The sequence below is a fragment of the Aplidium turbinatum genome, chromosome 3 (genome assembly GCF_918807975.1).
Source record: "Aplidium turbinatum chromosome 3, kaAplTurb1.1, whole genome shotgun sequence".
Taxonomy (NCBI): Eukaryota; Metazoa; Chordata; class Ascidiacea; order Aplousobranchia; family Polyclinidae; genus Aplidium; species Aplidium turbinatum.
Genome location: NC_137474.1, coordinates 6,974,588 through 7,002,224, shown reverse-complemented (window position 1 = coordinate 7,002,224; position 27,637 = coordinate 6,974,588). Strand labels below are relative to the sequence as shown.

The following is a 27,637-nucleotide window of genomic DNA, read 5'->3' as shown; positions in this document are numbered from 1 at the left end:
TTAATCTATGCTCTAACCCTAACCCTCGCTGATCGCAGTTTCCGAAAACATTTTTCCGCAGTTTCCACTAACCTTTACCTTAACCCTAACTATAGAGCAATCTATGCTCTAACCCTAACCCTCGCTTATCGCAGTTTCCGCAAACATTTTTCCGCACCTTCCGCTAACCTTTACCCTAACTATAGAGCAATCTATGCTCTAACCCTAACCCTCGCTTATCGCAGTTTCCGCAAACATTTTTCAGCAGTTTTGCTAACCGCAGTTTCGGCTAACCCTAACTCTAATCATCGAGTAATCTATGCTCTGCTCTAACCCTCGCTGATCGCAGTTTCCGCAAATATTTTTCCGCAGTTCCGCGATTTCCGCTAACCCTAACCCTCGAGTTTGTTTGCGGAAACTCCGATCAGCGACTTCGGCTTTGTGCTATTAAACTGCGATCAGCGACTTCGGCTTTTTTTAATTTTTCTCTCGATCTTTTCAGGCTACGAACTGAGGGTCCGAACTGTTCAGGGTACGAACTAGGTTGCACCCGTTAGGGTTAGAGCATAGATTACTTTATGGTTAGAGTTAGGGTAAAGGTTAGCGGAAACTGTGGAAAAATGTTTGTGGAAACTGCGATCAGCGAGGGTTAGGGTTAGAGCATAGATTACTTTATGGTTAGAGTTAGGGTAAAGGTTAGCGGAAACTGCAGAAAAATGTTTGCGGAAACTGCGATCAGCGAGGGTTAGGGTTAGAACATAGATTAGTGGTTAAAGTTAGGGTAAAGGTTAACGGAAACTACAGAAAAATGTTTGCAGAAACTGCGATCAACGAGGGTTAGGGTTAGAGCATAGATTACTTTAAGGTTAGAGTTAGGGTAAAGGTTAGCGAAAACTGCGGAAAAATGTTTGCGGAAACTGCGATCAGCGAGGGTTAGGGTTAGTGCATAGATTACTTTATGGCTAGGGTAAAGGTTAGCGGAAACTACGGAAAAATGTTTGCGGAAACTGCGATCAGCGAAGGTTAGGGTTAGAGCATAGATTAGTCTATGGTTAGGGTTAGCGGAAACTGCGGAAAAATGTTTGCGGAAACTGCGATCAGCGACTTCGGCTTTGTGCTATCTTTCTCTCGGTCTTTTCAGGAGGAAAATTTTTAAATGTTTGCGGATGCTGCAATCAGCAACTTCCGCTTTTTTTAATTTTTTTTCTCGATCTTTTCAGGGTACGAACTGAGGGACGAGGGTACAAACTGTTCAGGGTACGAACTAGGTTGCATCCCTTTTAAAAATGGTAGCCTACCAAATTGATTGTTTTTTTTTGTTTCCTAGAAAAAAATTTCTATTGTTGTATATCAGTGATCACATACTAGGTGCCTGAGGTTACTATTAGCTAATCAAAAGGGTTTTGTTTGTGCATTTCAGGTGTATAATATCAATTTTAGAAAACAGACATAATTTGGTGCATTTAAGTATTTATATACCGGTACTTGTACTGTGCTGTTGCACAGTTGACTGAACTAGGTCTATTTTACAAAGTGAGAAATGAGTTCAAGAAATGCAGATGAATATCTTGTCTCTGTTCCTAAACCTGGTGCAAAAAAGTACAATGTAATGAGGTTCAATGTTCAAGATAAAATCGATATCCGGGTAAGCAACAACAATAATATTTTTGGGGCTGTATATAATAGTTATTTATTTGTTTTTTTATTGTATATACCGTGTAATTTTACTAAAGTTCTTGGATTATGGCAACAATAAGTAAATATCCTACTGTTGAAAAATTTTTTGGTTGGCCTAAATCTCCACCAACGTAAAATTCACTTAAAAAATGGGGCTTGTAGGTTTTAAGCCGCCTATGATTTTATGAGAGAACAATACGGAAGAGGCATTGTTGACCATCGGGCGGCTTAAAACCTACAAGCACCGAAAAGTGTGCCATTGCTCAATTTTTTTCAGTTGTGGGATATTTTATATTCTGCTTAGGCTTTAGGATATGATTTCACCAGATTTATGTTCTAGAAAGATCATAACATGTATCTTTAGTAATGATAAATTAACAGTTTTTACATCAATGTGTTTTAATAGAAATGGGTCAATGCTTCTCTCTCTCGAGATATGAGTGCAAAGAAGATTTATGAAGAAGAAGAAGTTTATCCTGAGTTTGGTGAAGGAAGTGAGTATGGAAGGAAACAAAAAGAAGAGGTTTGTTTTGCATTTTGTTTCACTTCGCTCTGTTATCATTGCAGTTTGAAGTTTTTATGTTCTCATTAGAATGTTTTTTTTTTTTGAGAAGAGCTGTTAGTCCTTATTTGGCGGTTTTGTGTTGGGCTAATAATAGAACAATCCATTTTTTGCCTCTAACTCTTTAAGTTGCTTTCTTACATGTTGTGTACACTTGTTTTTCAGGCTCGCAGATTAAAGTACGGCATCAAGCGCAATAAATTTAATGTAGAAAACCAGCCATGGAATCTTACTGTAACTACTATTGACACACAAACTGATGTGAAAAAAAAGCCAAATGGGAAAAGTGATATCAAACCAAATTTAACTACAAAGGATTACTGTGGAAGAAAAGAAGGTGGCATCGGGGAAGGGTCCATGTATTTTATTTTTACACAGCGACCAGATTTCACATTTGAAGCTCTCCCTGTTGAAGATTGGTACAATTTTAAAAGAAAGATTCACCACCGTACTTTAACTGACGAAGAAGCTGAAGCTGCATGGGAGAAACGGGACAAAATTGTGAACCATTTAAACTACATGGCCAGAAAGCGACTGCACATCAGTGATGAGGAGGAGGGTGGAGAGGAAGGAGCAGGAAAATCTGGAAGTATAAAAGTTACCAAGAAAGAAAAAGGGAGCAGTAGCCTTATGATTCATGACAATGAGGACTATGAACTTTATATGAGTGACAGCAGTAGTGAAGATGAGGAAAATGACGGTGACAAAACCAAAAACAAAAAAAAGAAAACCAAAAAACCAACACCTGAGGAAAAAGAAGAAGATAAAGAGGAGGCTATTGAAGACTCTGATGATGGTGAGCATGAAGGCACTGAAGTTGCTTATGCAAGTGATATAAGTAGCGAAAATGAAGAAATTAATGATTCCAAAGTCGTACCACGTGGACTTGATGAGCTCACGTCCTCTTCAAGCAGTGAAGATGAAGATGAAAACAAAGCTAAAGTTGATGCTGCCAATGTAGACAGCAAACGTTCTAACAAACCACCACGAGGCAGTGACGAGAGTGCCTCATCATCCGATTCTGGTAGCGACATTGAAGATGAAGATTCGTTATCAAAAAGCGCACTTTTTATGCAAAAAAAGAAAACTCCTCATAAAAACAGAAAAGAAATGAAAAGCAATTCCAACAGCAGGTCATCCACTCCAAATAGTGAAGCATCGGGTATGATTTTTGTAGCTCTTCTCTCATTGGTTGTATTATGTTAGTAGCACTTACTAATATAAAACTAAAAGATGTTAGAATAAGAAACACACTAGAGTAAAATTATTTGTGCTTTAATGTAAAAATGATTCAACAAAACAAGAAATTACTGCAAATTCTGCATGATATTCAATAGTCTATAATGATGTCTTGTTGTGTTTAGGGTCAAACGTTTATTCAAAGCTGCAAGATGTGTCTAAAAAGTTGGAAGATCAGTCACGTGTGACAGTTGGAAGCAAGCGTAGTGCTGTTGCTAGTGAGGTTGGGTCAGCAAAGCGACTGAAAATGGGCCCGAGTGGTTCAGGCACAAGTGCTCCAGGCACAAGTGCTCCTATAAGGGAGCTGTCCCAACACGGCATCACTGAAGAAGCAGTACGACGCTACCTTATGCACAAGCCAATTACAACCAAGGACTTGCTGAAAAAGTTTAAAATGAAGAAAACTGGTTTAAGCAGTCAGCAAATAGTTGACAAAGTTGCCAAAATCTTAAAGAAACTTGATTTGCAGCAACACAAGATCAGTGGCAAAATGCACTTATTTTTAAAGTCGTCATAATCGTCGCACAGTTTCACACAAGTTAACTCTACGCTAAGCGTACTTTCTGCTGTTTATCTGAAACTATACCAAGAGAAAAAAAATAGAGTTTGAAAATGCAAGAGAGTGTTAAATGCCAATACTGCATCAATATCTGCATTGTACAATGTACATATACCACTTTAAACGCGCGTTTTCATTGTGCATAGCTATTTTGCCTTGGCGTTTATTCATAGTGCACCATGTTGTAATAGTCTGAGATAGTGTTGGGCGATATTGAAAATAACAAAACGATACGATATTTGAAAAAATACTCGATATTTCGATACTTTTCGATATTTTTGTACTAATTAAGAAAAGAGTTTCTCAGTCTTCGAAATTAGTGTCGGCAATTGCCGAGGTGATTGCCGACGCAGATGCATGAATGGCGCATTAGCGTCGGCAATAAAAATGCCGAGGCCACAAGAGCGCTTGTAAGGTTAGGGTTAGATATCCCTCCCAGTCGTTATGCCACAGCCATAGGTTTGCTCCTTAGTCAACACCCTGATGGAGCTCTGCGAAAGAGGCGTGTGGATGGGTATCAAAGCACAAAAGCGGGAAAACGTGGACGCTTCATTGCGAACGGCAAAGACAGTGTAGATTTACAGCCAAGCGATGAGCCTCTTGATGTGTCCGATTCCAGTGATGACACGACAATCTCATCCTCCGATACAGCATCTGATGATTCCGATTCTGACACCTAGTTCTTCATCAAGCAGACTTTGTGTTGCTCGCAGTATCCCAACTGTGCCGAAATTATGTTAGTGCATACCTAAATCGAGGCAATCTTCTCGCAGGGGAGCGATTAATTTGTTACCGGTACTTGGTTGAGCAATTAACGTTATTTTATGATAATTCAACGTCGCTAGATGTCGAATTAATGTAAAACAAACGTAACTTTCTTATTGGGCATTGTTGTTACGCAATATAACCAGCCGGGAAAATTAAATCGATTTGTGCTGACTCGAACGTTGAATCAACCCAAAATTAACTTACTTTTCCTCCTCGTGAGTTATTCAACGTGAATTACCGTAACAGCGTGCGTATCGCGTTGCTCGCTTTATCGCTACTTTTGGTATTATTTCATCACAACAAATCACACAGTGCGGCCGTGATAGACTACTCTAGCATATTTTTCGCTTCTCGTTTTCCATGTTTGGTACAATTTTTTTCGTTATAAACGTTCACAGCAATTGCCGAGGCAATTTCAACTTTTGCCGTTTGGCTTTGGCAACGTTTTTGTAGGGGTTTGCAGTTATGAGTTATCGAACGATATTGAAATAAATATCGATATTGAAAAGATATCGTATCGTATCGAAAATTCGATATATCGCCCAACACTAGTCTGAGATTCGGCGTTCTGAAAATTGAATGAGGCTGTTCACCTGGCATTTAGTTAAATAACATGAAGCGTTATACTGGTGCAAATTAAGCTAAACTATCACAAGATGTATAAAGTGACAATCTGCTTTTATTCCGACGTTTCGTCAATCAGACACGACTGCCCTCTTCAGGGCGCTTAACCAGGCAATGATCAATAAAAGCAGATTGTCACTTTACACATCTTGTGATAGGTTAGCTTAATTTGGTGTTCTGTTACTGTAGTTACTTTCTTTGAAACTTGACACTTCTTCATGGCATGTTTGTAGGTCATATAGCATTGCTGCACTGCCATTGCTTTAAATGTGCAGTGACGTTAGTAGAGGTTTTTACTAAAAGTGACAAGCAGAGCTCAAATTTGTTCACTAGCCATGTATTTTTTATGCAACTGATCTACATACACACAACATATTGACAATTTCGGGCCCAATTTAGAGACTTCCATGTCAGCTTTGCTTTTGCGCTAGAAACGCCAAAGACATCGTGTATATGGGCATGCATGTATTACGTACAATTTTGGTGGTATAGCCAGGTAGCAAAAAGTTTCTTTAAATGGCTATTTGGCACATCAAAACTTAGTGTTTTAAGCTATAACGCATTCTAAACCTAACGATCGTCCACCATGTAAACAGCAGGTGGGCAATAGGAAATGTGACTTTTAATCTATCATTTTGACTGGAGGAGATGACAAAGTGTCACGGCATTTTACGTTAAGTATTATATTGTGTAAAACTTGTGTTACTGTTGCAGGATTTTGTTTGGGTATAAACCACTTTTGTTGTATTGTAATTTAACATGGCCAAGTCTGCTAAAGAGCTCAATGCAGTCCTCTCAAGTGCTTCTAGGTTGGCTTCATACAACATGATCTTGCAGGTAATTATTCATGTTTTGACTTAACAGAAGCAGCCCTGTAGACTTGTTTCATATTTGGGAAGTGAACTAGGCTTCACATTAGACTTGGGGTGCTGTGCTGTGGTCGAAACATAGATCAAGGACCAAGGTGTTTGTTTGCCATTTAGAGCGTATACCACTATACCACTGTGCAGTAGCAATGTTTCACAGTATTGAAAACTTTCACAGTATGTTATTGTTTTTTTTGTAGTGTAAATCAAACTAAAAATGCACTTTAAGCATTACAGCTGTGCTGATTTGTTTGAAAACGTAACAAAAGAACTACCGAGTCATTCCATTATAATTCAACAAATGGTGGACACCACCATCTCTTAGATTTTCTTTATTTTTACATATTTGGTACATACTTTAGAATAATATTCATAACTGTTAGAATTTTTTTGATACCTTGTGTCGTTTTCAAGTTATCGCAATTTAAAATTTGACATTTTTGCCACTAGTGGCGCCATTGTGCGTGGAAATATTTTGAGAAAATGCTCTAAAGTCACCATTTCTTGTCCAATTATGATGAACAAAGTGTCTATTCTCATGTTCTCATGGGTGAGGAATTCAATTATGCTATTTAAATATCAAAAAAACAATTGCTTGATATGAAAATCCTCATGTTATTTTTTTTAAATTCCTCAAACTTTAAGGCCCACTCCCCCATGATTGCATAAATTTTTTTCTAATTGGCTCCATTTTGTAAAGTGATTGTTTATTTACCAAGAAATGAAAAATCTTTCACTGAACTTTTCTCTAAGTGCTTTTATCACATTAACTGTTAGCATGCCCATATTGCAAGCTAACAATAATATTTAAGCTAATTGTGAAGTTAGGGATAACAATTATGACTTCAGAGCCATTATGACTTCATGAAGACATAAAAATGATGTGGTTAACCTCAATTTAAAATAAGTAATATCACACCACATCAGAAAAATCAATTTATTAAAATATAGAGCTTTTGCCACACAAGTGTGGCTTCTTCAGTATAATCTTATTCAAATAGAATTATATTTGAATATTTTCAATCGTTTCAATCTTATTCAAATAGAATTATATTTGAATATTTTCAATAGCTCCTATTCGAATAAGATTATAATTACAGGCTGATTTTATGCAACCTGTAATTATTTACGCAGTACTCCACCAGTTAGCCTTGGCAGTTAGTCTTGGCCAGTATCTTAGGCTACTGCAGATTCATTTATTTATTTAGTGACAGTTTTTAGGTAATGCTTTTTTATGTTTGCTTTTTAGGCACTAATGATGCTCTATAGCAGGGGTCACCAACCTTTTTTGCATGCAGGCCACTTTGGCACCAAGGAGAGCTGTGGCGGGCCGCACTAATAAAATGTTTGGTAGGTTGACTCTTATGCTAGAAAAGAACGCATTTCGTACCCAGTATCCAGCGTTACATGTTGTTCATATTTATGTTGGAATACCGCAGCAACAAAATTAATCGAGCAACGCTACTGCCAGGCCAAGCTCCTTTTACAACACTTTTGACTTTTTTAACAATGCCTAATAAACGAGGCCACTTGTTTTGTGCACTTATAGCGAGGCGAGCGGTTTCATCAAAATATTCATCGCCAAGCAAGAGTGGTGTTGTCACTCCGCTTCACACAAAAAAATCTTGCAATTAACAATTTCAGTAAACAAGGAAATGTTTGACACATCGCAATACAGGCAACAATAGTTACCTGTAAACATATCAGCGAAAAATAGGCTCCAATAACAGGGAGAAAGAAACCAGGCACTATGAAACAAACGCTTGTGGAAATCACCGAAAAATCGTAATTCTATCGTAATTCATGAACAGTCTTCCCTCTAAAAAAGCAATGAGTTGGTTTTTTATCCTTTTTGTGAGAGTCTATAAAACCGTCTTTCTTTTATTATAGACAAATGTCACTTGCGATGCTTATCAGCGTGGCAAGAATTTGTTGATTAACAACATTTTGCAGTAGCCTACTTGCTTCGGCAGTACATATACTAAAATTGGAACGATATAGAAAAGATTAGCATGGACCCCTGCGCAAGGATGACAAGCAAAATCGTGAAGCGTTCCATATTTCTTTAAAAAAAACAAAAAAACATTTTGCCGCAAGTTACTAAGCTAAATATATTCATAATACAATCAGAAAAAGTCTTTAAATTTATATATAATATTTTGCCAATTTATTATAAATTGAATTGGCACACCGACCTATTTTGCCAACAAAAACTTGCATAAAGATAAGATAACACTGCTCGTGAAACACCATAACGTTGAAACGCACGCTAGTGTTTACATGACATTTGCAAACTTAAAATAAGCAACCCTATGCTCACAGACAATTTCGAAATTCGAAAACAGACGTTTTAATCAACCACTGGGACAGTGTGGCTGGACATCGCATTGGAATAACTTTAAGTGACCCCCACCTAGAACTACAATCTGAATGGTCTGTCGGTGGAATCGTATGCAGAGCGAAAATACGCTTCCCGGAAAGTATTTTTTGCCTTCGTGCTCTTTAACTCCTCAAGAAAAGTATTTTTAGTTATACTTGTACGCTGATACCTTCCGCGGACCGCAGCGATACAGCGTGGCGGGCCGCCACTTGGTGACCCCTGCTCTATAGTTAGAGCGAAATGCATATGCCAATAGGGCTCTGCTGATTTTCCATGTATTTTTGTAATAAAGAATGATTAATTGATACTTGATGGAGAATCGCTGGCCTGCTGCTTCTTAGTCAGGAGATTCCCTAGCCTATCCTTAATGGAAATCAATATATGTAACTTCACAATAGCTTAAATATAATTATTAGCTTGCAATAGCTATGCTAACAGTTAATGTGATAAAAGCACTTAGAGAAAAGTTCAGTGAAAAATTTTTCATTTCTTGTTAAATAAACAATCACTTTACAAAATGGAGCCAATCAGAAAAAAATTTATGCAATCATGGGGGAGTGGGGGGACCTTGAAGTTTGAGGAATTTAAAAAAAATAACATGAGGATTTTTATATCAAGCAATTGTTTTTTTGATATTTTAGTAGCATAATTGAATTCCTCACCCATGAGAACATGAGAATAGACACTTTGTTCATCATAATTGGACAAGAAATGGTGACTTTAGAGCATTTTCTCAAAATATTTCCACGCACAATGGCGCCACTAGTGGCAAAAATGTCAAATTTTAAATTGCGATAACTTGAAAACGACACAAGGTATCAAAAAAATTCTAACAGTTATGAATATTATTCTAAAATATGTACCAAATATGTAAAAATAAAGAAAATCTAAGAGATGGTGGTGTAAAATTTCTTCAAAATTTGTTGAATTATATTTGAAAAGAATTTAATTTGGAAAGATTGTACTTGTGTATACATACTTGAGGTATTCAAAGCTTGCTTGCACTATCAGTGAGATGTTTTCAATACAATTTGTTATACGGCATCGCATGCATTCAACGACTGATTTTTACAAACCCCCTTTTTTTGGTGAATATTTCCATTCCAGATTCCATTCCTTGAAGATTCTTAAGAAGAAGCCGCATTATTGCTTTCAACGACGTTTTTTGGTTGCTGGTGTTGTGATTGTAAATGTAGTTTCGACAATGGATGTACTGCTCCAAGTTAAGCGACAAAAACTCGAAGTGGATCAAAAGAAATCGAGTAATGAATCTGCCCCAAAAGATTGTCAAGACAGCTCAGAGATTGCAAGCTCTAAGAAAGAGTGGCGCATATCTCCTGTTGTAAGTGATGAGCTGCTTGCTACAGATGAAAGTATTGGGCTTGTGGAAGGTATTGCTGCGTCCATAAAGGATAGGCAACAAGCTAAACCGATTTTATTACATCTGACAGAAAAATGTCCTTTGGTTGACTTGCAGCATGTGAAGAGAATTCGTAAGTTCTCCGATTCAAGTCATGGCGACGTGTTACAAGTTCTTTTGTTTGTTGCAAGTGATGAAAAACAATGTGACATATTGGGAAAAATAAAAAAATTGATGAAATTAGAGACAGACAAAGCTACCTTTTTCGATATTCTACCTTTTTTAAGCAACATCAGAGCCACGATAGAGAAGTTTGTACTTGTATCTGTGGCCACCAGGCCCCCACAGACTCGAGCTCAGTTTGAGCTGGCAAAAATGCACTGGCCTATCTCCTTCCACGAAAACAAGGCAATTACAGATTTGCTCAACTGCAGCATGTTTTCTGAATGCGATTTAAAAGACATTGAAAAGAACATGAAAATCGCGATCTCAACAGCAAAAGCTGGAAAATCTGTTACTCAGGGCTCTATACACGGCGTAGTTGTAGTTGATCCAACCACAAACGCTGTTGTAGCTTGCTCTTACGATTTGAGCCAAACAGCATGCCCACTATCAGACGATTACAATTGTGTACACCCACTAAATCATGCTGTGATGGTTGCTATTGACTTGGTAGCACGGTCTCAGGGTGGCGGTGCCCATACTTATCCTTTTCTGACCACGTTTACTCAACCAGGTGAAGGCCTTTACTACAGTAAATCTGAGAAACAATGCGAAAAAAGTATCAACCGCAATGAAGATGATGAACAACCTATTACTGCTGACGATGATCAATATTTAAGCGTGTGTTCAAAGTCTTATCTTTGCACAGGCCTAGATGTATACTGTACTGTAGAACCTTGTGTGATGTGTTCTATGGCATTGCTGCATGCAAGAGTGCACCGTGTCTTTTACAGCGTGAGCCATCCCGAAGGTGGTTTGGGAACTGTGTATAAAATACATGCCACCAAAAATTTAAATCACAAGTTTCAAGTTTTTAAAGGAGTGTTAGAAAACGAATACAAAGATTTGATAAACTGACGATTCTGTGCTCTTGAAACTGTATTTTGTATTGCGCATGCGGCTTTTACTATCGCATTTTCAGGTTTATCTATTTTGTTGATCTATTGTATTTTTATATGACCTCTACCTAACATAAATTACCATAAAAAAGATTATAGAAATGTGGAGATTTGTAGAAATAATTAAGGTCCCGATGGAACAACAGTAGAAGACGCCATGCGCGAGTTTCACCCATGTTTGAGATTACCGGTGGTGCCTATCCAAGTTGTCTTGAGCGGGAATCCATCTTGTGCACCACTGATATCCCAAACAAGGGTGAAACTCGAGTATGGCGTCTTTCATTTTCGGTTCGATCGGGGCTTTAATTCCATAAAAGGGATGTTTATTGCCAGTGTGCTATTACTGTGTGTCACACTCCAAAATTTGCTTCTTAAAATCGATCGCTATTGTTTTCATTGTCAGGCTTCTATAAATTTCACATCGATTGGTTCTTGCAGTAATTGTTAACTTAAGATGGTGATGATGTGATGCGGTATTTCAGTTGTCCTTCAGAGTCCTTACGTTCCTCCTGAACGCGTTCATGCTGAGGTACGTGACGAAAGATATCCTTGGCATAGTCAACGTGCGGCTCCTTCTCTTGTACAGCACTGTGCTGTTTCTTTCTCGGGAGGCGTTCAGAAGGTAGAGTTTTTGAAAGTAATTTTGCCCTGTTCTAATATGCTTGAAATCAAAATTTCAATAAATTCTTTGTGTTTTTTTACAGACCATATATGTAGAACATTGTGTTGTTTTCGAGCACTGCTAACCACACTAACCAGTATCATTATCTTGTAACGTTATAAACTGGTAACAATGCCCCTATTATAACAGTTTATTTCCATTTAAGAGCCTGTTTGAGCACTGAAGTGGCATCAGAAAGCAAGAAAAAGGATTCAATCAAATGGACTCAAACCATAAACCTATTGTGGTGTATGTAAGTCCATATGTTGCGCAGTACGCTCGTTTTAGCGATTTGTGCTCGTCACATTGCGGTTGTTCACTTGTAGCGATGACGTCACCGCACTCTGATACTCTTCATGGTTTTGCATAAGTTTTCTCACACGTTTAGATACTGAAATTGAATTACGTTAGATGGTGATGGGCCATGTTAAAACCACCTCTAGGTTTTGCTAAATAAAATATCAAAATTTTACGTTTTCTATTAATCTCACTGTGCGTTTTGATGCATAAATTGTTAGTCACAGAAAAATCACTATTTTGCAGAATTCCGGTTGGGCTTCTATTCACAGGCTTGAGTGTTTATTGTTGGATCGAATTCCTTGAAGTACCTGATCCGTCCGTGGTTTCCAACTACAGACTGGCTGTCATTGTCTTTGGATTCTGTTCCTGGATTGAGTTGACAGTGGAGCCACTATGGGTGGTCGCTCAGGCGTTTTTGTTTGTAAAATTGAAGGTGGCTGGCGAAGGCTTTGCCATCCTTGCAAAAAGCCTAACTATCCTACCTCTGGTCGTGTATTTTCCACATTTGGGCCTGGTATCTTTTTGCATTGTTATGGTACGTTTTACGGATAAGTGCAGTTGTGAAATACTGATATATTTTGAATTATATGTTATCTTTTGGGCAGCTCGACAAAACTGCATACGAAACATTCAAGCTGCAATATCTCAAGGTTTTTTTGTATCGGCTTTTCACATCAGAGTGAAAGCATTGCGTCAAAGATTTTCGTTTTCTCGAGATTTTTGATGAGTTATTTTTTGCTTTCTGTCTTATTCTCCAAACACCCGGGAACATCTTGAATCAGGTGGTAAAAGGATAGACCCTCGGTCCCAGAGGCTCACACCACGACGAAGAAGATTTATTCTAATTTTCAATCACGCACGTCTACTGTATAGATTTAGATTGAAAAGTTTACACAAACGTTACCATAGGCTACTAACCAGATCTTTTAGTGAAATCAAAATTTTAGAATTAATGTTTAGGTCGTGTTTTCCATTACCTACATATCAATCTACTACGGCTATTTCATTTGGTTCATTGCCAGCGGAAAAGCGAAAAAGTTAGACGATTTTCCGTTGCAAAAAGTTAGAGACATGTTTCCGAAGCGAATACCAGAAGCACCGATGGTCAATTTTCTTGATGCTCGACTTACCATTAGCTTTATCAAGCAATCGATTTTAAAGCAGTTTCTTACTGAAGGTGAGAAGGTTTTTGCTGTTATTTTTTTTAGAATTAATTTCAGTTGTGAGAAAATATCTTATCAAACCCACTTGCGCTACGTCTGAGGATGGGTTGTGTAGGGCCGAATTGCAATATTAACCTAGTGGGTGGATGAATTTCGGTATTAGGGCTTCATTGTGTTTTTGCTTGGCATTTTAAATGTATTCTTTAAACAGTGATAAGTGATTAAACTGTCGTTTTTACAACGTCATTCGTGTGAAACTTATTCTAATTCTGCTGGGTTTGAACGGACAAACTTTAATCGACTGACGCTTTAGTCTATCTTGACAGCAAATCAGTTTTTTTTACGTTAATACCTCCACAGACTTTGGATTATTGCAAAAAAGATTTTTCCAACTATTTAAGCACACCTGACCAGTGACCATGTTATTCTTTGTTGACAGGAGAGAAGTATGTGATGACCGTACTCAATGTGTTAAGTTTTTCCGACCAAGGCCAATATGATATTATAAACAACATTGGATCATTGGCAGCAAGGTAGTAGTAGTAGTCCAGTTTTAATCCGGTGATGTCCCCGTTATCGAGGGTTACCGAAGGTAGACATATGTTTTTTAATCAAGACGTTGCAATAAGAAAACATTTGATGAAGTAACAATGTAGGCTAGTTATTGCTTTTATTGAAATGTTTAAATTATTATTATCAAAATTGTTATCACAGGAGTTATCATAACACAAAAATATTTTAAACTTTTTTAAGGAAAGCGTAAAAACTACTAAACAATTTTGTCTAGTAAACAGATCAGTGAGACGGTCATTCGGCAGGGCTCAAAGAGTCAGACAGAATTTTTTTTGTCTTGTGTAATGGTGCCACCATACTTAATACAGTAGTCCCCGGTTAGTATGCCCACCCATAGGCGTCGATTTTTTCTTAGAACAGAGGAATTCTGGGTGGGCGAGAGTTTTCAAACAGATTTCATTGAATGTGTATGTTCGCAAATTCGCAATGGTTAGTCTTTCTCACAAAGAATATGCAGTATGCAGCAATTAAGCTTTAATAGGTTTGATGTTTGCTTTCTTGCGCCTTGCGATCTTATGAGCGCTGCTAAACTAAACAAACTTCTTTTATGTTTTCCTGTGCGACCTAAAAAGCGCGTGACGCATGACCTGTTATCTTTAAAGTGGCACCTTCGGATTTGCCGCAAAATGTTCGGACAGGTGACTGCTGACTGTTCCGTTGGTCTGCGGCAGATAACCGATTGTTTTACGAGGCCCACAAACAGCAGCTACAGTAACAAGTACCATCAGGGTTAAGACGCATCCACTGGAATTCGGAAAAAAGCTTCCTTTGCAACACACGACCTTCCCGAGCCGGAAGCTGATCCGGCATCATGCTAACGTCAAATGGAGCAGGTAGAGATCCATGGCTCATGCTGTCTTCTACAACTACCGGTGCATTGCCTGAGACATTGACTTCACAACTGGCCATCCTTGAAGCACTGCTTTCTTCATTAATGTCATCTCTACGTTCATTCGTGCTGGACGTGGCTTCTTCAGCGTTATCATCTCGACGCCTTTTGGAAGCTGGTTTTAGTGTTTGGCGATATATCGAATTTTCGATACGATATCTTTTCAATATCGATATTTATTTCAATTTTGTTCAATATTTTAACTATTACAGCTCTAACTCGTAACTGTAAACCCCTATAAAAACGTTGCCAAGGCCAAACGGCAAAAGTTGAAATTGCCTTGGCAGTTGCTGTGAACGTTTATTACGAAAAAAATTGTACCAAAACATGTAAAACGAGAAGCGAAATATATACTGTACATACTAGAGTGGTCTATCACGACCGCACTGTTTGATTTGTTGTGATGTAATAATACTATCATCATCATCATTAAGTTCCTTCCTCTCGTCGAGGGTTGGAGGTAATGAGACGCCAAGTTTCTCTGTTGTGAGATTTTTTTACTGCAGTTTTGTAATTAAGTCCTGACCAGTCTTCAATATCATTAGTCCAAATTCTTGGTGTTCTGCCCCTATTTCGTTTGCCGTTCACTTTTACTTCTAGTAGTTGTCTTTGAATAGAATTATTGCGAATGTGGCCAAAATATTTCAATTTTCTTGATTTAATTGTTTGTAGAATTTCCATGTTGGTTTGTATTCTGGATAGTACATCTTTTCTAATAATACCAAAAGTAGCGATAAAGCGAGCAACGCGACACGCTGTTACGGTAATTCACGTTAAATAACTCACGGGGGAGAAAAGTTAATTTTGGGTTGATTCAACGTTCGAGTCAGGACAAATCGATTTAATTTTCCCGGCGGGTTATATTGCGTAACAACAATGCTCTATAAGAAATTTACGTTTGTTTTACATTAATTCGACATCTAGCGACGTTGAATTATCATAAAATAACGTTAATTGGTCAACCAGGTACCGGTAACAAATTAATAGCTCCCTGCGAGAAGATTGCCTCGATTTACGTATCCACTAACATCCACTAACTAATTTCGGCACAATTGGGATACTGCGAGCAACACAAAGTCTGTTTGATAAAGAACTAGCTGTCAGAATCGGAATCATCAATCAGATGCTGTATCGGAGGATGAGGTTGTCGCGTCATCACTGAAATTGGACACATCAAGAGGCTCATCGCTTGGCTGTAAATCTACACTGTCTTCGCCGTTCGCAATGAAGCGTCCACGTTTTGCTGCTTTCGTGCTTGGGATACCCATCCACACGCCTCTTTCGCAGAGCTCCATCAGGGTGTTGACTAAGGATCAAATCTATGGCTGTGGCATAACGACTGGGAGGAATGTGTAACGCTAACCTTACAAGCGCTCGTGTGGCCTCGGCATTTTTATTGCCGACGCTAATGCGCCATTCATGCATCTGCGTCGGCAATCACCTCGGCAATTGCCGGCACTAATTTCGAAGACTGAGAAACTCTTTTCTTAATTAGAACAAAAATATTGAAAAGTATCGAAATATCGAGTATTTTTTTTAAATATCGTATCGTTTTGTTTTTTTCAATATCGCCGAACACTAGCTGGTTTTAAGAATCCGCGAATAGATGTTTGACTTTGCTTCATGTTTAACTTTTCAATAATGAAATGACAACATCGCGCAGTGCCACAATTTATACTCAGCAACAAGTTTGTGAGGAAAGATTTGTAAAAAGCGATTGTTTCAGTACGTCTTTAGTTTGTATCGGTTATTTTATTATAATGTTCATTATGATGTCATATTCATATTCCCTTACGCTGACCCGGAGCTGAAGTTTGATTGCGACGTAACGAAAGTGAGACCATTCGGAGAAAAGATCAAACGTGGCTTTTTCTCACCAGGAATTGCCAGCGTGTGGCAGTTGCCGTAGCAACAACAATGCAGTGAGTAGGCCTACCGCCTTTTTTTCAACGCAGTGTTGTTGCGGAATTGCTTTGTTCTGTCCGATACACAGCGAGAGACATAGCGTAAAACAAGAAGTTGCGCGGCAGTTGGTTGGATAATTCAGCGTTTAACAAAAGCGGAAATAATTGTAACGAACACTTCATAAGTGTCATGGAAACAGGGTGGGCGAAACATATTTTGCCCACCCTCGTTTCACGGCCGGGTGGGCGCCGCCCACCCGGCCCACCCTATTTCGACGCCTATGTGCCCACCCGCTTAATGAGTCCAAAACTGAGGTGGGCTTCTTCTTCGTTTGAACCTTGTTCTTCGCCACTTCAAGGGTCGAGGGGCTCTGCCTTTTACCACCCTTGGGCAGTGGCGGCGACGCGGTCTAGATGTTTGGGCAGGTGTCGAGCAGCCATTGAATTGATTCGTCATCCAATTCACGCAGACCACGCACACCATTTGGCGCATGGTAGATGGCGCAGTTACAGATTGTGTGGTCTACGGTTTGTTCCTCCATGCTCCATGCACACTCCTCCATGCCACTAGTAGGTGGGCTTAATAAGTGGGGACTACTTGTTTATATTAAAATTTGAAATTCATTTTTAAAATTGTGCTCACAGGCGCTGTACAGTGCACACGACAATATCAAGCAAAGTCTTCAAGCAAAGCGGAAAAAATTCTCTCGAAGCCGTGTTTTCATTTGCAAAAACGAGATTAAATCTCCTTGCTAGATCCAACCAATGCATTGCTTCGTGTTTAATTGACTTTTACTTGTCTTCTCTATGCAGGTTCCTGTTCCTACCAATTGAAGAAAGTTTTTACCTATTCTTTACGAAGGCGCTCAAAAGAGGTGAACCAGCAGACAGGCAGCCTTCGGTAATAACATTGTTTTGGCGTTTTATCGATGCACAATATTGAACTCTATATATGAATTGTTATTTAAATCGTGAAGATTAGCTTACACAGTTAATAAACTATGTTGGTGTAGTAGCACCACTAAATTATTGTCTGTGTTCATTTTACGTACAATCGCAGCTGCTATTATTTTAAAAGGTCTTGTTAACGTTGTTTTTACATAAAAATGCGACATTTCGCCGCTATGTCAATTAAAGCACACATTCCCAGACATCAGATCAATCGTTTTTTACATTGATTTGCTGTCTGAGTTTTACCTTTACCAAGCTTCACATTGAACTAAATTGGTATTTAAGAGCAAATTGGACCGGCACCTTTCCTCCATAGTAATGAAGATATACCCGAATTCTGCTGCAGTTGGCAAGCCTTTTTTTTGTCAGAGATGGTTTCTATTTTCTCTTATTCACAAGGTGGTACTGCTATTTTGCATTTGCATCATCAAATGGTGGAAATTGCATTGCACAACAATCTAACCTCTTAGCGTAATTGATTCAGAACCGATTTCGCTATAATAATAATAGCATCTTCGGCTTATTCAAATTTATTCGCAATGTAGGACCAAATTCGAGCCATCACCGACGTTTTGTTTTGCCTGCTTCGTTTTGTTGTGTTGATCGGCGCGATCATCATGTCGTTTGGAATCCCATACTCGGAGTTGCTTTTAGACATTTATGGTGGTTCCATACTAAGTCAAGGTATGTACTTTTACGTCAATCTAACGTTGCGTCAAAGTTACGTTACATTCAACGTTACGTCAATCTAACGTTGCGTCAAAGTTACGTTACATTCAAAGTTAAGTCAATCTAACGTTGCGTCAACGCCAATTTTACGTCAATTGAAACGGTCTGATAAAGGACAACTATTTGCCAGCTAGATTAGTCTCATTTTAAAGTTGCGTACGGTTTTGCGATGTTGTGAAATTAAACCGAGAGTTTTATTTCTGCAAGTAGTCCGGTTGCAAGTTGTCATTATTCTCGTTTCATAAATATCAGTAATATTTTTTCAAACTGCTGTAATTTTCATTTACGTCTGTGATGTATTTCTCTTGCAAAAACTTAGGATCGTGCTGATATTTGACCACTATAGTGTGTTTGGATAAATAATTGCGAAATATCTTCACTGAATCCGGTTTCATCCGGCAGGTACTGGTCCTTTGCTGTTGAAGGTCTACTGCGCTTATGTCTTGGCTCTTGCTGTAAATGGAACGACAGAATGTTTCGTGTTCGCTGCCATGAGCCAAACTGATGTAGAGCGGTAAGTGTACAGACTCCTCACAGCGACTGGTCTTTGACTGTAACCCTTATAAAGCAGTTGTGTAGTTTACAAATATGCTTCTATCCACCTTATAAATTAGTCCTTTTTTACATTGATACAATGACTGTAGACGTTGAATCAATGTAAAAGGGACGATTTGCTGGTTGGATAGTTGTTCTCTTTGGGTGAATACCAAACAGTTAGCAGTTAGCGCTTTATCATAACTTGTTTTGCTTAGTCTTTTCTTCAACTCCCTTATCTCGCTTACTGATTTAGGTACAACAAGAAAATGCTTTTATTTTCTCTTTTGTTTTTGACGTCGTCTTACTACTTAACGCGAGCCGTCGGATCTGTCGGGTTCATTTTGGCAAACACCCTCAACATGTTCGTCCGTATCCTGCATAGCATCGTCTTTATCAACAGGTAATCTTACTCTTGAGTGATGAGATTGTCCTGTGTTTTAAAAAGAAACTTTATCTCATTTGAGGGTCCGCTGGAACAATAGACTCTTTGTTTCGTTTGCTGAGTTCCATTTCGAGCTAGCAAAGATTTTCTTTACGTCATTTTAACGTCGACAAGTGATTGAATTGAGATAACGGCATGCTCGAAGATAGATCCAAAAATCGGCTTCCTTGTTTTCCTGTTCATTTAATAAATCACATTTTGAAATACCGTGCATAACTCAAGACTGCAAATCAGTCATTTTTACATTGAATCAATCAGATGTTAAATCAATACGAAAAACGACTAATTTGCTGTCTAAGAAGCACTTAAACATGGAATTGATTAAATCCTTACCTTTTCTATATTCCAGGTTCTATTCGAACCTCTCCGTCCGTTCCCCCTTGTATGGTATACTCCCCAGTCCGAGCGTCGTAGTTGCTCTGCTTGCTTCGGGCGTTGTCTGTGTATATTCAGAACATCTGCTTTGCTGTGGACAAGGATGGTTGTATCGGTTCACTCATATTGGTGTTGGCGCCTTATGTTTGACAATTGTAGCTGGTTTGATCTGGTTCAAAGAAACTGAAGTTATTTCGTTTTTGCGAATGCAATATTTTTCAAAATTTGATAGAAAAAAAGCAGAATAGAATGTTGTAATTTAGCCTAATTTTTGCTTCTTTAACGTTTTTACCTATGCAGTATGCAATATAGTGAAGCGTGCCCAATTATTTAAGTAACTGAAAAATCTATTGTTTAGTTGTGTGTACAAACCTTTCATATCGATGAGTGGAAGCGTGTCTTGCTGTCAACGAATTATTTCAAGGAAATATGAAAATCGGCTACTTATATTTTCGCCGAATTGACTGATCAGTTTCTTGACTAAGGTTTAAGTTTAGTTTTTTTATACTTTGTTTAAATTGCGTTTAGGTTTTGTGCCGGTGCTAGCTACAGACATTGACCTTGTCACCCAAACACTTATTCATGCACGTTTTGAACTATTCAAGGTTTTGCCACCTTTTCCTATTCATTGATCTTCTGAAATATCACTTATTGCTGGCTTTGTGTTATTCGTCTGGACAAGTTGAGAATGAACAGTGAACTAAAAGATTATGATTATATTATGACGCACTTTTTTAGGAATCGACAATGCTTCTGCGTGCTTTCGATTATTATCGTTTTTCTGCGTAGGCTATTTTCTATCATTCTTTACCACCGTAAGTGTTGTACCATAAATCAAGATGAGTGGGGGGTGGAGCATGCAAACCCAATGGAAATTCTGAGTTGCAACCTATTGCTAGACTCTTTTGACGCATAGGTCATTGTATGCAACCCTCAATACGAGGAAAGATCGTAATGATGATGACTTAGCTAAATGGATTCTACATCATTTAAGTAGCCTACGATGCCTCCTGTAAAATCTTCATAAGAAATTTCTATTTACGGGAATAACCAACCATTTTACTTCTGCGTAATAAACATAGAAAAAGAAGTTTCCGCTTTCGTAGCTTGCTTTGTTTTGTAAAATCTTTTAAGTCTTCCCCTTGAAGTTGAAATTGTTTTGTATTTGAAATTAGACATTCGTACAAGATAAGCCTAAATACAGTAACTTTCCGTGCATGCTACAATGCATTTAGGCAGTGGCGCCGCCAGACCTTCAACAATGGGGGGGCAAAAAATGGACAGTGCAAGACAATAGCGTAGTCAAAAATTTTGGAAAGGGGGGTGTTGACAGCCGGCGGGCGAAGCCCGATGGCGTGCTCGCCGAAGGCGACACATAGGGGTGTTCAATTTCGATTATTTGAATATTCGAAATTCAATTTATTTTCGATTTCCGAATTTCGATTTCGAATATCACAACTATTCACCAAACTGCAAAATGTGATTTTATTGTAAGAAACGACATGAAAATTCGCTAGAAAACGCGAAAAAAAGCCATGAAAATTTGCGAAAAAATAACGTCTACAGCTCCAGGCCCATGTTGGTGTTTATGAACACAAGCTGATCGACATGGTCACCCGTCAGTCGGGATCTCAACTTCGTGACGATCAGGCCAGCTTTTGAAAACGATCGCTCCGCTGGAGCCGAGGTTGCTGGGATCCCAAACACTTCAAGTTCATTTTCACAGCGAGCGATTCACTGCCGCGACATTTCACTGCAGAATGCAGAGGTTTCGACTCGAAAGCGACATCGAGTATGTTTGCAAGCGCATCAAGCTAAACGCACGCTCCGTCTACGTAAGCAAATTATGTTGTTTTGGGGTGCATTCGACATCTGATGACATTGAATCGACGCAAAATGGTAGATTTTTGCTATGTCCCAGGAAGCAAAATTAGTCATTTTTACATTGATTCAACGTCTGCAGACATTAAATCAATGTAAAAATGACACATTTTGTTGTCTGGTGTTGAATTGTAGCATCGCAACTCGTTCTAGTGATTATTTATAGCGAAGCTGTTGCGGTTTGCATTCAAAAAATGTTTTCCTGCTGCCGATCGCTAGTTCATCTATTGTTTTATGTATCAATACAGCATAAAAAGTTGCCCACACACAGAAATATGCGCAGGCCCGTAGCCAGCCGGGGTAGCCAGACCGCAGAGCAGGCAACTTTTTTTCAGGGGGGCCTCGCCCCCCCTGAAAAAAAGTTCTCCTCCCTTGGCATAATCTCAATATTCTCGGGCAAAAGCTACAATTATAATGATTTTGCATATTTAAATTTGTTCGCCCCCCCCCTAAAAAAGTTGTCCCCCTTGCTCTGCGGTCTGGCTACCCCTTGCTCTGCGGTCTGGCTACGGCTCTGCCCCCACGGCTTAGGCGCCTATGGATTCGGTAAAAAATGGATAAAACTGCGACAAAGCTCAGCCTACACTTTCTGCTATTGCACAACCTAGCTATCTTTATTCTTGAGAAATTTGGCAATAAAAATGCCAACCTGGCATCCCTGGTGCAGGACTGGCCGTTGGACCCGCGAGAGCGTGTGATAGTCACGTGATCGACGATGCGCATGCGTCGAAGTCTTTTTTCGCTTGCAAAATGAGACAAGACAGATTTCGCGCCACTCGCGTTACTTTCAACCGCGTTCAGCCGAAAGGGCGGCTATAATTTCGAATATGTCCGACACGAATTTCGAATATCACCATAATCGAAATTGAACACCCCTAGCGGCGGGGGGTCTGGGGGGCCTCCCCCAGAAAATTTTGAAAAATTACTTTCAGTTTGGTGTATTCTGAGAGCATTTTCAACAAAATTGTGGGTATAAATATTTCTGTAAAATGGTGCTGTCCGGTGGCATAGCAAAAGGATAAGATCACGTTTTCTTCGGCATTTTTCGGAAATAAAGCTAAGTCTCTATGTTTTCTTGTTGCTAATTCCAGACTGAGATATTTGAATGTTTGGTATTGGCAAAACTCGCTCTTTTAATGCAGTTTTGTTTAAAACTAGGCAAACTTTGTTTTAGAGACATAGGTTGGTTGCTTTTTTTTGCGAGATTATTACAGTTTTATTATTTATCAATTTTCTCCTTGGTTGATTCAAAAAACGATCTTATTCCGGTAAGTCACTAACTTTTATGCTCTGAAGTCAACCCAAAGTTTAGAAAATGTAACGTCTGTTCCCGACAATTTTCACCAAATCAAACGTCATATAAAAACCGTTCAAGTCTACTGAATATTACGTCATGGAAATTCCTAAAGCATGTGCCAAAATTGCACCAGCGTTCATAAGAATTGTGTCAAACCTGTTTGGGCCTGTTTGGGCCTGTTTAAACAGGAAATATTACATCAGCTTTAAACACCTGTTGGAATGACTTCATAATTGTCTTTCATTATTGCGTCACAGTACTGCATACGTGAATTTGAGATATTGCTATCTATTCTGGTCATTCGTAAAATGATTGTTTGAAAGTTGGCCGCACATTTAACTGTTGGCTTAGTGCTTGCTAGCTGGACAAAGGTTCCGTCTTTTATCAAAGTAATCTGTTCTGTAGTGACAGTTTTCAGTGGTGTACGCGTTGCACCCCCTCGTTTTTGGTAGCCGTGGGCTAATTTTTACAGAAATACACTGTTTGAAAAGAAGTTCAAGTGTGTGTTTCTTCGGTCATTATATGCAGACGAAAGGATCCGGGAACTTTAAGTTACAATTTTCCCACGAAGAAATTATGGTTTACCGCTGTGACCATAAAAAATAAAAGACGAAGTTGTTGGTTGGTAGGCTACAAAAGCAAAGAAATAATAAAAGAAGATCTTGTTGGTTGGTAGTCTAAAGAAGCAAAGAAAATTAAAGACATTTCTTCTCGGTAGGCAACTGAAGAACTTTAAGCTAAAAAGTAAAGACATTTCTTCTCAGTTTGGTACAGAAGAAAAAATAACTTTGACATTCATTGGCAAGAAAGAAGATTAAAGGCAATCCATCTGTGCTTGAAGATTCAAGTGGAAGAATCCAAGCAAGTTTTGTGGACGTTTGGACTTCACATACTCGTACAACTACGGTATCGTGCATTTAAATTCTTTTTTGTATTTTTACGGTCTTTGCAGTTAAGTTTTTTATAACTACTGTAATTTTGTGTGTTTGTGTAACTTAATTTTTTAATTGTTAAATTTAGCCCTAACATTTAATATGTCTACACTCGGTGGTGACAGGGACTCGACCGCCGTCGACTCGACTGAGTTTAAGCCTGATGATGTTCTTTGCGGTCGGGCAGGCCATTCTGGGGAGGGACCCATTAACGATGAGGCTAAGTCAGTTCGAGAGGCCCGGCATCTTAGACGGGATATTTTGACTCAAATTGGGAAACTTTCTGTAGCCCTAGGTTCTTTGAGTGATAAGCAGGAACTGTTAATTTTTAGATCTAAGTTATCTACTTTAGAAGAGGAATTACGGCATTTCCATGCTCTTTTGAGTAAAATTGTTAACTCTGCAATCTTGGCAGAACTTCGTGATAGGGTAGATCCCGAATTTAACTCGTTAAAAAATAACTTCGAACAAAAAGAAAGTGAGTTCTCAGATAGGTTGGATGCTGACATACATCCTGAGGATAGCGCCTCAAATGTAAGCACTAGGATGTCTGAGAGCTCGTCACGGATAGTTGCACAAATTAACCTACAGTTAAGACGAGAGGAGCTCCAGATCCAAGCTGAGGCCGAAGCAAGAGCTGCTGAGGCCATCGCAAGAGCTGAAGCCATACGAGCTGAGGCTGCCGCGAGAGCTGAGGCCGACGCGAGAGCTGCTGAGGCCGCACGAGCAGAGGCTGCCGCGAGAGCTGAGGCCGAAGCGAGAGCTGCTGAGGCCGCCGCGAGAGCCGAAGCTAGAGCTGCTGAGTTCGCACTCAAAGACGCTCAGTTGAGGGCCGAACAACGTAAAGAGGTAGTTTTAGCTGAATATCGTTCTGAGTTGGGCTCCCGGCGTAGCTCTAGGAAGGGCTCTTCTAGGCATTCCAGAAGTGAACATCAATCACAGTTTAATTTACCTAACCTTTTCCAGACGCCTGTTCAATCCGAAAGTGGACCTGTACAATCCACATGTTTTCCAGCTGTTTCAGGAGGTCTCGGGGCCGCGGCTAAGGGTCTTCCGAAGGCTGTAGAGCCAAGGTCTGCAAATTACAACCGAACTCCTCCCCCAGAGCGTACAGGTCACGGGGCCGCCATTAGCAGTAATGCTTTGCCCCCTTCACAGTTTTCAGCGCCGCTAGTTTTTGATCGCCCAGCTACACGTAATTTGGGTGGTTGTGAGAGGCGTATCGCGTCTCCTGATTTTAACGTGTGTGAGGATCGTGATCGGGCTGTGCATGTGACTGAGCCCACTCAGCCCCTTAAGGGATATAGCTTGTCTTCTCCCGCTAAATCGAGTTCTCAACAGCAGGATTGCTTTTTTGAATACCAAAATAGTAGGACGTTCTTCGATAAGGCGGCCTTGATTGGTTACGATGGTAATAATATGCCATTTGTCTTTTTTAAAAATCGTGTTATGGCCTTGATGGCAGCTTCGCCCTTTAAGGGAACTCGTTTGACTTTGTTGCAAGCAGCTTGTGTTAGAACAGCTGCACAAACGATTGCTAATTTGGTTTCTGACACTCCTGGCTTGTCAGAGGAAGACAGGATAGAAATGTCGTTAGCTCGCTTGTCCCAACGTTTTGGAGTTCGTGGAGGTCTTTTCGCAGAACCAGAAATTAGAAAGTATCGCTATGGTAGCAAATTGACTTCTATCTCTTCCAGTGATTTGAAAGAGTTTAAAGATGAATTGTCGCAGTGTTTGCTTTACGCGAAAGCTTATGGTCAGCGTGATAAATTAGAAGGACGTTTTGTTTTGGATTTGGCTAAACGACTCCCGTTTGACGCTAAGCAGCGTTATCTTGACTTTTTAGGTGATCAGTATGGTAGCACTGAGGAACCTACTTTTCAGAGTTTGTTTGATTTTGTAGTACGGGAGGAAACGCGCAAGTCGACTGATTTTAGCATCATGCTAATGGGCGATTCTGGTGAGTCGCAGCATTTTAAAAAGTTTGGCAAAGGAAAATTGCTTTCATGTCCGGTTAGGCAGACGTCGGTAAAACCCCATGATAATGTGATTTCAGGGAGTTCGCAGTACTCGACTGCTGTTGGCGCACCGCGCGGCGGTGTGGCCAGACGTAGTGACATACCGGCATGTTTTTGTTGTTCGTCACGTGGTCAAGTTGAATATCATTTTTTGTCTAATTGTAAAGAATTTTTGCGCTTGACACCTAAAGGTCGGAGAGATGTCATTGTGAAAGCTGGAAAATGCTTGAACTGTTTGCGCCAGCATATGGTTAAGGACTGTAATCATGCAAACAACTGTCGTCAGTGTGGGCCTAACAACGATAGGAAACACTATTTTCTTCTGCATGATTTTTATGTGACGTCACGTGATTCTCTGGATTCGGTCGGTAAAGATGATGCTGGTGCCAGAGTTCCTGTGCGTAATGTTAAGATTGGAAATGTTAAAGCAGCCTTTAACCGCGTTACTGCTGCTCGTGTTTTGAATCCAATGACTGGCAAATCGAAGTTGGTGTATTGTCAGCATGATCCTGGTTCGCAGTTGACCTTTGTTTCGAGTGACTTGGTGTGCGAACTTGGTCTTAAACCGTATGATAAAGCGTCGTTTAAAATAGATACTCTGGCTGGTCAGAAACCTACTTGTGCTGACCTTGTTAAACTCAACATCCAGTCGTTAGAGACTGATGAACTGTTTTGTGATATAACCTCGGTGGTTAACCCAGCTTGGGCTGACGATGTTAAAACTTTATCCCATAAACAAGATTTAAGTGGTTTCCGTCATTTCCATGACGTGAATATGTTTCATTTGAATGATTGTAGTACTGTAGATGTACTGATTGGCAATGACAACGCTTATTTGATGTGGACAAGAGAAGAACGTGTTGGTGAAAATCGCAGTGAACCGCATGCTTTACTCACTCCTCTCGGTTGGTTGGCTTGTGGTGGTAAGTCACCCTTAGTTGAAAGCGTTGCTAAAGTGTGCAGAGTGCAGACGTCTTCAGAGTCGGATGTCATCTCTGGCTTTCAGCGTAAAATTCAGTCTCGTGATATGGAAATAGCAGACCTGAATAAAGTCATTCAGGATTTGACTTTGCAAAATGAAACCTGTGAATTGTCTCGCAATGATAATTTGGCTAGAGAACTTGTCGAACCGAATATTGAGTTGAAAGATGGTCGATTTGAGATACCTGTTCCGTTGAAGGAAGATATTGATCTACCTAACAATTTTGTGTTGGCGTCAGATAGAGCTGCTGCTTTAAGGAAGAAGGCTTTAAAACAACCTGAACTTCGTGATTTCCTTACTGACACCATGAAAGATCTTAAATCTAATGGCTATATTGAGCGTGCGGGTGAAGCAGGAAATGTCAAGGGATTTGAATGGTATTTACCATACTTTGTGACGTCACAATTAAAAAAGCGTATTGTTTACGATGGCAAGTCTGAATTTCGAGGAACTTGTGTTAATGATGTAATGTTTTCGGGTCCTGACTTGTTAAACCCTCTGGTAGATGTCTTGGCTAGATTTCGGCTTGGTAGATTTGGTCTCATGGCTGATGTGACTAAATGCTTCTTTCAAATAATGTTACCTGAGTCGCAAAGGGATTTGTTTCGTATATTGTGGTTTGAAGATGATGACCTTGAAAGTGGAAAGATTGTACCATTTCGTTTTTGTGTACACCCTTGGGGAATAAAGAGTAGCCCATATATCGCTTGCTTGGCTATAAAGAAAATGGTCGAGCAGAACCCCAGCGGTGCTGGTGAACTAACTCTCTGCAATATTGCAGATAATATGTACATGGATGATTTTATATTTTCGGCTGATAGCTTAGAGGAAGCTCAGCAAATCACTCATGAATCAATTGCTTTGTTTG

General features: G+C 39.5%; 2 protein-coding genes and 1 non-coding gene across 3 annotated transcripts; all 3 read left to right on the top strand.

The window, feature by feature from the left end:
• Positions 1 to 1,408: 1,408 nt before the first annotated feature.
• LOC145765910 (general transcription factor IIF subunit 1-like) lies at positions 1,409 to 6,122 on the top strand. Its single transcript, XM_082577576.1, has 4 exons — positions 1,409 to 1,624; positions 2,063 to 2,179; positions 2,384 to 3,380; positions 3,583 to 6,122. Exons 1-4 carry the CDS (start codon positions 1,520 to 1,522, stop codon positions 3,972 to 3,974), a joined length of 1,611 nt encoding a protein of 536 aa, XP_082433702.1. The 5' UTR covers positions 1,409 to 1,519; the 3' UTR covers positions 3,975 to 6,122.
• LOC145765909 (man(5)GlcNAc(2)-PP-dolichol translocation protein RFT1-like) lies at positions 6,121 to 20,735 on the top strand. Its single transcript, XM_082577575.1, has 11 exons — positions 6,121 to 6,245; positions 11,618 to 11,757; positions 11,963 to 12,049; positions 12,340 to 12,631; positions 13,057 to 13,273; positions 13,699 to 13,792; positions 17,439 to 17,526; positions 18,122 to 18,260; positions 18,708 to 18,819; positions 19,096 to 19,242; positions 19,634 to 20,735. Exons 1-11 carry the CDS (start codon positions 6,168 to 6,170, stop codon positions 19,905 to 19,907), a joined length of 1,668 nt encoding a protein of 555 aa, XP_082433701.1. The 5' UTR covers positions 6,121 to 6,167; the 3' UTR covers positions 19,908 to 20,735.
• Positions 8,232 to 8,339, top strand: LOC145767666 (U6 spliceosomal RNA). Its single transcript, XR_014288835.1, has one exon. It is a non-coding gene; the product is annotated as a U6 spliceosomal RNA (small nuclear RNA).
• Positions 20,736 to 27,637: the final 6,902 nt, after the last annotated feature.

Coding starts and splice junctions, on each gene's coding strand:
- LOC145765910 (XM_082577576.1), top strand. CDS start 1,520: ATGAGTTCAAGAAATGCAGATGAATATCTTGTCTCTGTTCCTAAACCT. Junction 2,180..2,383: donor GAAGGAAACAAAAAGAAGAG/GTTTGTTTTGCA, acceptor CTTGTTTTTCAG/GCTCGCAGATTAAAGTACGG. Junction 3,381..3,582: donor TCCAAATAGTGAAGCATCGG/GTATGATTTTTG, acceptor TGTTGTGTTTAG/GGTCAAACGTTTATTCAAAG.
- LOC145765909 (XM_082577575.1), top strand. CDS start 6,168: ATGGCCAAGTCTGCTAAAGAGCTCAATGCAGTCCTCTCAAGTGCTTCT. Junction 11,758..11,962: donor TCTCGGGAGGCGTTCAGAAG/GTAGAGTTTTTG, acceptor TTTCCATTTAAG/AGCCTGTTTGAGCACTGAAG. Junction 18,261..18,707: donor TGGTTCCATACTAAGTCAAG/GTATGTACTTTT, acceptor TTCATCCGGCAG/GTACTGGTCCTTTGCTGTTG.